This window comes from Dermacentor silvarum, chromosome 4 (genome assembly GCF_013339745.2).
Source record: "Dermacentor silvarum isolate Dsil-2018 chromosome 4, BIME_Dsil_1.4, whole genome shotgun sequence".
NCBI lineage: Eukaryota > Metazoa > Arthropoda > Arachnida > Ixodida > Ixodidae > Dermacentor > Dermacentor silvarum.
Genome location: NC_051157.2, coordinates 149,301,848 through 149,311,866, shown reverse-complemented (window position 1 = coordinate 149,311,866; position 10,019 = coordinate 149,301,848). Strand labels below are relative to the sequence as shown.

At 45.9% G+C, this 10,019-nt stretch overlaps 1 protein-coding gene and 1 non-coding gene across 2 annotated transcripts; both read right to left on the bottom strand.

Annotated features, from left to right (window-relative positions):
- Nucleotides 1-960: 960 nt before the first annotated feature.
- Nucleotides 961-3,328, bottom strand: LOC125944811 (uncharacterized). Its single transcript, XM_049666173.1, has 2 exons — nucleotides 2,201-3,328; nucleotides 961-1,848 (listed from the first exon to the last, which is right to left on the bottom strand). The coding sequence occupies exons 1-2, from the start codon at nucleotides 2,863-2,865 to the stop codon at nucleotides 1,248-1,250; spliced, it is 1,266 nt and encodes a 421-aa protein (XP_049522130.1). The 5' UTR covers nucleotides 2,866-3,328; the 3' UTR covers nucleotides 961-1,247.
- Nucleotides 3,329-3,426: 98 nt separating this feature from the next.
- Nucleotides 3,427-3,545, bottom strand: Trnal-caa (transfer RNA leucine (anticodon CAA)). Its single transcript has 2 exons — nucleotides 3,508-3,545; nucleotides 3,427-3,472 (listed from the first exon to the last, which is right to left on the bottom strand). It is a non-coding gene; the product is annotated as a tRNA-Leu (tRNA).
- Nucleotides 3,546-10,019: the final 6,474 nt, after the last annotated feature.

Genomic DNA, 10,019 nt, shown 5'->3' with positions numbered 1-10,019 from the left:
TGCAAACGACCGATCGTTGGCAGCAGTGTGATAAGATAGCCGAGCTTCTTGCAGCGTCGTTCGAGTGTTGTGTAGCACCGTCGATTGATTGCTTTCCACCAATGCTAACAATCAGTGACTTCACTATGGGGCGCGTCAAACTCGACGATGGCTGCCTGAATGAGCATTTTGGGCCTCACTAAGCTAATGATGTTTTACGTTTGTTCTCTTATTCGCATTACTTGTGTGATCCTCATAACCAAAATAAACAACGCAACCACATGAATGTGCTTTGGCATGCAAGCTGCTCAGTGGCTGTCAGTTTCGTGTTGTCTACTGCTATTTCACCAGCACTGCTATGACATTACTGCGATTTACAGTGCAGACTGCTAACAGAGCCATAAAGCGTGCTCAGACTTCTGCTATTTCACTATGGGGCGCGTCAAACTCGACGGTGGCTGCCCGAATGAGCATTTTGAGCCCGCCAACGATAATCAGGGTTAACAATAGTGTTTCAATTTGGATATGCCAGCATTTAAATGTGTTTCTATGCCACTTCTTAAATCGAGCACGATGTGTGCAGGACGTTGCTTATCAGAATTGAGCTTCTATTATAAGGAATATGCCATAAATGGAACTGCTTATTTATTTGAGAGGTCACGGAATGGATGGTTGGCTGTTGCGAACCCACCGGCAAAATTTTGGTAGCCCTAATAAGGGCTGTTCTTTCGTTAATAAGAAGCCTTTATGCTTCGTCGAGTGGCTCAATGCCAGACAGCTCGCAGTCGGAGTCGCTTTCTTCAGTGTCATCTTCACCCAGCTGGATGATGATGGGTTGAATGTGCTCACTCCCACACGTGTCAAGTCTGAACTTTGCCTCCAAGTCCATCACATGCTGAATGCTCTTCCTCCAGTCTTCCGCTGTTATCTGCTTGATTTTCTCCCTCAACACCTGTATCTTTTCCTTCTTCCAGGCCGTCGTTGGCAATTTCTCTTCTCGCCGGCTATGGTAAGGTGCATTGCCTAAAACAATGACGCTACCAGCTGGCAACTTCTGCAGAACGTCATTGAACCAGCCCTCATAGCGATTGCCGTTCATTTCCTCGTGGTAGTCGCCTGTCTCGCCACTCGTCAAGATACACAAATCTTATTTATACCGACAAATACGCGTCTTAGAAGAAGTCAATTTTTTGAGCGGGACTATTTCTTTAGTCATGGAGGAATTGGCTGCTGCGCTTCGGTCAACTGGGCGGGGCCTCTCCTGTCTTCTACAGTTGTACCCGACTACAGTGGTCTCCATGCAGCTGAAAATAATGCACAACTGCATCTCGGACATCTCTTCCACATCCAACTTGCGTGCCTGTTGTGTGAAGTGGTTGCTGATATACTGTATTCTGCAACTCCGCTTCATTCAGCCACTGCTGAGATGCGGAATCATTGAAATGTTCGCATATGTTATTTAGCACACAACATGCTCTTACGACAATAGGCACATTGCTGATGTCGCACTCCATTCGCTTCATCACAAATCTGAAGCGTGCCTTGAGCCTTCCAAAAGCGTTCTCCACAATTCTTCGTGTTTTGGAGAGTTCATAGTTGAAGTTGCTCTCTTCTGGGGTGTGGTTCGTGCCAGGGAACGGTTTCATGAGGTTGGATGTAAGAGGGAAAGCTTGATCACACAAAATTAATGGGGGCACAAGAGAAGTGCCAACACAAATGGTTGGGCTCTGAAATGCTGGTTCCTGAATCGCTCTTGCCAAGATGGAGTTGTGAAACACGTGTGCGTTGTGGTACCTGCCTGGGGAGCCAACGTTAGTGTAGCGGAACCTGTATTTGTGGTCCACCAGAGCCAGCAGGATCACACTGTACCTGCAAGTAAATACACATCATGGTCAAGACCAAGTTTGCAACACAAACTTCACTGCATCGAGGTATGAAGCTTAAAAGAGTGGTATCTATAATACTCGTACTTCTGCAACATAACAGTAAAAAGCGTGTGTGCTGAAGTCATGATAGGAGGATAAAGCGTTTCTAAATTAGTTACTCGAATGCAACATGAACTTATATAGATAAGTGTTTGGGGGGATATTAACAAACTAGAACAAGACTGGTGAGATTTTTATGCCAATTTTTGTCCAGTATGCGACTCGATTCACAGTTGTAGTAATTAGTTTTTGCTTCTGCGCATTCGGATACCGCTCATTGTAGTTAGTTCACTTACCAGCCTTTGTAATTGTAGTAATCGATGGCGTTTTCCTTTGGTGGCGAGACAGGAAAATGACAGCCATCCAGTGCTCCAACTGCCTGTGGGAAGCCAGTGACCGCACAAAACTCCCGCACATGGTCGGCCATTTCATTTGCTGCGATCATCTTGACCCACTGCTTTTCAAGGGCATCAACAACGGTCTGGCAAAACTCTCGGTAAATAGTGTTCCCTGTCGACCGCCCCAAGTCAAACAAATTGGCCACTGTTCTATCCTCGGCAGAGGAACATAGCTTATATAAAGCAACAGCGACCCGCTTCTCTAGTGACACCATTTCTCTCATATTTGTTGTTTGGCGCTGCATCACGGGCCTGCAGACGTCTACCAAGTATTTAAATGTCGTTTTCGACACCCTAAATGACTGCCGGAAGTTCTGCCCGCCCAGGTTCGGCAGCGTCTCCTCGAACCAACGAGCGCATCGTGGGTAAGCCCACACTTGCCTTGTCGCACGTCTCCCGGACAACACAGCAGCATTCAGCATGAGGCTGTTAATAACGAGATGACGCTTGATGGTGCGCACTTTTGCCCTGGCAGCTTCGAGCTCTACATCCATGGAAGCGATCGTCGCCACGGCGAGTGCAATCTCACACCTTTTCTTGACTTCTTCCGCTTCGTCACTCATGATTGCACGGCACAGTGCACAAAATAAAAGAAAAGCTCACGAGATCACAGTGCACGAAATGTTGAGAATTGTTCGGGTAAAACAACGCAGAGCCGTGCAGAGCCTACTCTCCACGCCGCAAAGGAACACAGAGAAGCACAGGGTGGCTAGCGTCGCTGTCAGCACTGCTATGTTTAGCGAGCGCACTTTGATTTTTAGCGAGGTGTATGTTTTTCGCATCAAATATAATAAATAGTATTTTTTATGGAAGGAGCGTTAATTATAATAGCTACGCGCGTAATTAGAAGTTACATTTTTGTAATTCTACAAACATCAAACGCCGCTGATAGTGCCTCTGGTGCCTTCTTTTGAAAACTTGTTATTGGCCGTGTGACACGGCCACAACTTCCTTGAGGTCGAACTCCCTAAGGAAGTTTCGCGCTCCCTTATCCTAAAGGAGTTTGTGGGTGCCCGTCTGACAGGGGTATTAGACCACTCGGCCATCCTGACACGGCGGAACGACCGCGAAAAGAGCGAGCAGTGAGTGACACGTATAGAGGGATATAAAAAATACAAAACTTGTGTCAGAAGTGGGATTCGAACCCACGCCCACATACGTGGACCAGAAGCCTCGTGCAACCCGCATCGCTGGGCAAGGTTTCCCTTGAGTCTGGCGCCTTAGACCACTCGGCCATCCTGACTTTTTTTTTCTTGCATGGTATTTATTGCATCATGTATATGCGGGAGAAATACTATCTGCGGAAAACGTGCAAGCACCAGCCAACACATCTTATATTCATGGCCTATAAATGGCCTAAAATCTCGTTAAGCACACCCTACACGAACAAAACTACAAGTAGTTTTGTTCTTAAACAAGTGGCAAGTAACTTTGATCCTAAAAAGCTGGCAACGACAAGCAACGTAACAAGAGATGGTACCAGTCCGGTTGAAAATCTGTCAAGTCATACATGTCCTTCAAGTGACCAACCATTTGAGCGTAGTGAAATTTCGCCGAAACAACAGGTTCAGCGTTTCTGTCTAACATGCGCGTCTTCCATAAGCTGTGTAGTCCAATTAAGAAAAACATATCAAAAGGCACGTCTTCTCCGTGGGGTGCAATCAAGTATCGGATGGTATGGTGATTCAAAATGAAGTCTTTCTTGAGAGTTCTTTGGAGCACATCCCAAAACAATATTGCGTCTTTACAACTTATAAAGCAATGCTCTATAGTCTCAGGTACATCACAAAGGCGACAGTTCACAGTGGATACAAAAATTCCTTTTTTGTGCAACCAAGTTTTGACAGGTAATGTTTCACTGTGTAATTTAAAGAAAAACGTTTTTGTACATGGGGATAAAGGCATCTTGCGGACTCGTTTAAGTACGTCTTTCCCTGGCAAACTTGAGAATGTAGAACGGTAAAGTGGAGGTGGGAAAATCATTGATATCAAATCTTTGTATAGTTGTTTTCTGGACACTGCGTAGAGATACTCAGTAGAAAATCGAACCATGAGGAACTGCACAGCGAAGTATACTTCATACATAAAACCCCACAAACAAGGTCTTTCAGAATATTGGGATGAAACTACCAGATTGGGTAATGCATTGAATAAGTTCACTTGTATGAATGATCGTAGTATCGGGTGTGAAGTATCTCGAAAAAAGAAGAAACGCCAAACAATTTGTCGCACATATAGATGCACTAGGCCAAGTCCGCCAGCACATACGGGTCGAAAGATATTATCTCGTCTCATAGGCTCAAAGGTGGAAGACCACTCAAAAGTAGCAAATATTCTGTGAAATCGTTGAATATAAGTCCGGGCACAGTGAAGTATTTGCAGTACATAAAATATTTGTGTAGCCAGGAACAAGTTACAAGCCGCCGCCCTACCAAATATTGAAAGGCGGTGTGGCGTAAAGGTATCCGCATGGCGTTGAAGTGCAGGTACACGTTCCCGCCAGAAATGTGCATGTGCACTAAGCTTATATGCATCAAAAGGTACACCAAGGTATTTAGGTGGCACGGTTGTCCATTCTATACCTGCATATTGGGTCGGCGTACATCCCCATAAACCAAACCAAAGACCTGAGCTTTTTGACCAATTTATCTGGGCACTAGAAGCCATACCAAATTTTTCAGTCAATGATAGCACCTTGTCAATGCTCGGTTTGTCTGAGCAGAAAAAGGCAAGATCATCTGCATAAGCCAATACTTTGAGTTCATTGCCCAAAATGTTAAAGCCATGAATGTCACTGCATTTTAGAATGCTTATACACAATGGCTCTAAATAAAGAGCAAATAGAAGTGGTAATAACGGACAACCCTGTTTTACAGAGGAAAGAATATACACCGGCTCGGACAGATTTCCATTAACAATTATATTGGTCGAACAGTTAGTGTAGCACATGCGAACACCGTCATAAGCAACGGATCCAACATGGCGTGTTCTAAAAGTTTGAAAAGGAACGTGTGGTTCACTCGGTCAAATGCTTTCGCTAAATCGATCTGAAGCAATGCAAAATGATCACAGTGGGACGAGCAGTACTGAAGAGCTGTTCGGACTAGATGCAAGTTTGTTTGTATGGAACGGCCTTTTAATCCGCAAGTCTGGTGAGGTCCAATAAGTAATGCCATTGCATACTGGAGTCGATTAGATAAGACTTTTGCATAAATTTTGTAGTCTACATTCGTCAGTGTAATGGGTCTATAGCATTCTACAAACCGCAATTTTTCTTTTTCACTACTTTTAGGGATTAAGATAATATGGCTTTTAGTAAAAGATTGTGGTAGGCAATCTTCATCAAAACTAGCAGTAAATATATTAAGTAAGACAGGGCTTAATATAAATTTAAAGGCTTTATAAAATTCTCCAGAGATTCCATCAGGACCTGGTGTTTTGGAAAGCGGTAACTGATCAATGGCAAGTTCTATTTCTTGTTGGGTAAATGGTCCACTAATCACAGATCCATCATCCTCTGAGAGAGGGTTAACTAGGGAGACGAAATGTGTCAGAATATCAGGATTTGGCGTATGAGCTGAGCTGAACAGCGTTGTATAATATCTTTGAAATTCTTTGATAATCTCTTCCGTTTTTGTCACAAGCACGCCATTAGAATATATATCTGAGATATGTTTTGAATTTGCATGCCGACGCTCATCAAGTAACGCCTGGCGCGTTGGTTCTTCCGAGTGCAAGGCACGGGTTGTACGAGCGCGAATGCGAGCACCTCTATAGCGTTCAGCATCGTATTTTTGAAGGTGGCTTTTAACAAGAGTGATTTCATTTATATATGTGCCAGGTGTTTCTGATTCCAGCTCATGAAGGTTATAAAGGCTTTTCCGCAACATTTTTTCTTCGCACTTTTTGACATACGACCTTATCGAGCTAATTTCGATTGCTATGTCTCGAATTTCCCGTTTAAACATTTCCCAGGCTGCAAATGAGTGTAAATTCTTAGAAAAGCAAGATGATAGCAATGAACGTACTCGAGATATGAATTCTTTATCGCTAATTAGGCTTACATTAAGCTTCCATAGTTTCCACTTTGGTTTGAAATTAGTGCGACCATTATCACCAAACCGGGCGATCACCATGCAGTGATCAGGGAATGAAATAGGCTGCACTTCACAGGAAATCCGGCAATTGAGGAGTGCTGAAGAGACATATATGCGATCCAGACGAGCATGGGAACAGCCTTGGAAATGTGTGTAGGAGTATGAACTCCTAGCACAAGACCAGGTATCAATGAGGCCAGCGTTATCAGTGATGCATGTTAGCACTTCAGCACTCCTATCGCGCCTGCTCACTGACTGAGCACGGTCAGATGGATTGCATACACAATTGAAGTCTCCCATGAGAACGACAGAACGATCGCAATCTAGCACGTTACCCATAGTTTCAAAAAACTTAATTCGATTAGCTTCATCACTGAAAGCATAAACATTAAGTAAACGCCACAGCACACCATGCAACTGAAAATCGCAACTTATGAAGCGGCCTTGGCTGTCGACGTTATAAATGAGATCAGAAAAAGGAAGATTTCTCTTTAGAAACAAAAAACAACCCGCGGAAAGGCCAACAGAGTGTGATACGCAAACAAAGTAATCTGTGAGGAAAGGCTGCAGGGCATTGCCGGTCATCTCATCGCTCTCCAACTTTGTCTCCTGAATGGCGACAAAGTCAAAGCGGCCATGAGATAGTAATCGGCGCAGCTGTACCTGTTTCTGTCTAGATCTCAGCCCTCGTACATTCAAAGTTGCAAAGCTCAGCTGCTGTGACAGCGCCATGGTTACTGACAATTGTTTTAGGTATGTTGCATCGAGTTCGGTGACGCCTCTCGAGAGGTGACACCTGGGCTTCTGGACCTTGATCGTCGAGATCCTCCCAACTTCTTAGATGCTTTACGACGAGGTCCTTTCTAGGAAGAATCGCTGCCTTCCGTCGTATCCCCTGACTTTGTCTCGAACATCGCACGACGCTTTGCCACTGCACCAGAACCAGGCACACCTGCAGTAGGATGCTCGCTAGGCTGTGGCCCAGCGCCCTCCAGATCAAGCACAGGCACGGCAGAGGCACTCACATCACCACTTTCTTGCGGAGCAAGCGTTGACACGATTGAGGCATCCACTACATCTTGCTGAGGACGGTGGGAGGACACTGTCTGCACAGCTTCAGACACGTCCTGTTGCGGTGGTGCATGATTTTGAAGCGCGGTTGATGTAACTGCGCTTACTTCCTGCTTAGGCAACGCTGATGTGCCTTCAGCCACATGTGATGTCGTTGATCCGGTTGCTCCTTCTGTTGACAAACCTCTTGTTGCGTCGAGGACTTCCGTCGCGTCCATGAGATGTTCTTGGACAACCTCATCAGGGGGACGCGTGCCATGCCGGAGCTTATCAGCATACGTCAAAGCGCATTCATCAGCTGAGTGCCCAAATCGGCGACAACTATCACAACGAGGCGTACGACATTGACGGCGTATGTGTCCCACTTTATTACAGCGAAGACACAGTGGTGGCCTTCCGGGGATTAAAACAAGACATTGTATGCAACATACTGTCAAAAGATGTGGCACCTCGCTGACAGAGACACCCTCATTCAATGACAGCATGACGTCTCGGTTCAAAGTCCGCATGTCTTCCATGTCTGCGACTCTCCAATTTTCAAGCTTGATTGACGTAACTTTTCCATATAACTGATGCGCTTCCCTTATATAGCCATCTTCTAAATGCTCGGGAAGCCATAGGAGCTTCATTTTCACGACTTTCGGCTCGGGGTCTATCACCATGCAGCGCCGGTTTTTAACTAGGAGTTCCCCATGGTTCACAAGTGTTGTTTTTGCCACACTGGTTTTGCATGTCACCATCCAAACATGCGACATCTGAAACTGTCCGATAGAGCTGATCTCTTTAAGGTCAATGGCGTTACGTAGAGTATCTCTGAAATCCTGGGCACGGTATGGACGTCCAGCAAGGTCGGCATGAAGAAAGACGGAATTCGCAACAAGCTTACCCGTAGGTAGACGGGGAAGAACGGTCCGGTAACTATTACTACTGGCTGACGCCTGAGTAGTACCTCGGCCTAAGGCCGATTGATCCTTTTCGGCGGAGAGCATCAGAAAACGCAGCCGTTCGAAACGGCGTCTTCTTCTTCCTCCACTCGGCCATCCTGACACGGCAGAACGACCGCGAAAAGAGCGAGCAGTGAGTGACACGTTTAGAGGGATATAAAAAAAGCTCCGTCGCATGCCCCCACGTGAGGGACACGTGTAAATGCAGAGCATAGTGGGGTTCCGTGGTGTTGGTGTTGTTGGTGTGGTGGTGGTGGTCTGGGTTGAGAGAGAAGAGAGAATCGTAAGTAAGTAACGTAAAGTTGTTATTATTTTATTGGCATCACTGCGATTCTTATTATTATATTATATAATATTGCTTATCTGTTCTCTTTTTTTAATTTCTTCTTCTTCTTTCTTCTTCTGTTTCTTCTCTTCAGAGGTTGGATTGATGATGTTGGATTGCGTCGAGGTACTAGTTGAAGGTCTTGCTTCCATCGCTTATCAACTGCGACCGCCGACGAACGCAAGAGAAGAGAGCCCAGGAGTTCACGAGTGGAGCCCGCGCCAACCCGCTTTATATTCCTAGCGCGCGCGTTAGAGGGAGAGGGGGTGGAGAGAGGGCGCGCTATCACGCCAGCACCTGCTGTTGTTACGGTGCTTGCAGCGCCGGAGCGCGACTCAACTACGACGCTTCGCGCGCTGCACATGTGCTGCAAGCGTGATGCGGGAGAGGAGGAGTGGGGGAGAGGGCGCACCTGTGCTCGAGCTGTTGCGGACGGACGGCGCACGCTACATGTGAGTTAAAGAAATGCTCTGCATTTAAAATAAGTCATGAGGTGTTACGTACCACAACCACGATCTGATTATGAGTGTGCCTCCGGAATAATTTTGACCAATTGGGGGTTCTTTAACGTGCACCTAAATCGAAGTACACTGGTGTTTTCGCATTTCGCCCCCATCAACATGCAGTCGCTGTGGCCGGGATTTGATCCCGCGACCTCTTTCTTAGCGGCCCAATACCATAGCCACTAAGCGAGATTTATGTAGGAACGAACGGATAACTGGAAAAATTGATAAAATTAGGAAAAATTCGAACCGGACGTGCAGATGATTACATTTAAAAAATAAGAATAAGAACTGTGTTTGTCTTCTTCATTGGAAGCACCGCGTTCTAGCTGTGGTCTTGGTTCTTGTTTCCCAACAATGGTTCATACCCACTACGGTGGATTAGCCAAGAAGCCTTATTGTTGTGGCCTCAACTCTGCGTTCTTACCTGCGCGTCGTCTTCTTCTGCCTTTAACAAGGCAACTGGGCACAGAAAAAAAATAGTCTTTTCAGTAACGACTCACTTATTTTCATCGCCTTAGTGGTAGAACTTCGCACACAACGGCTCATAAATGTTTGCTGTACATCTATGTAAGCTGTTATGTCGCAACTTTCATAGCTTCACGCACGACCAATCCTCGCATGTTGAGAATCTGGCCTCAACCACCAGTGGGCGCCGCGTGTAGATAACCGCTGCCCCTCTGTGTAGCCGTGGTCGGCCGATGACATCGATGTGAATCGCGGCGGGCGGGGGAACCGCAAAAGCTCGAAATAGGCACCTACAAGGTAAAATTGTCC

Coding starts and splice junctions, on each gene's coding strand:
- LOC125944811 (XM_049666173.1), bottom strand. CDS start 2,865: ATGAGTGACGAAGCGGAAGAAGTCAAGAAAAGGTGTGAGATTGCACTC. Junction 1,849..2,200: donor TACTACAATTACAAAGGCTG/GTAAGTGAACTA, acceptor ATTTACTTGCAG/GTACAGTGTGATCCTGCTGG.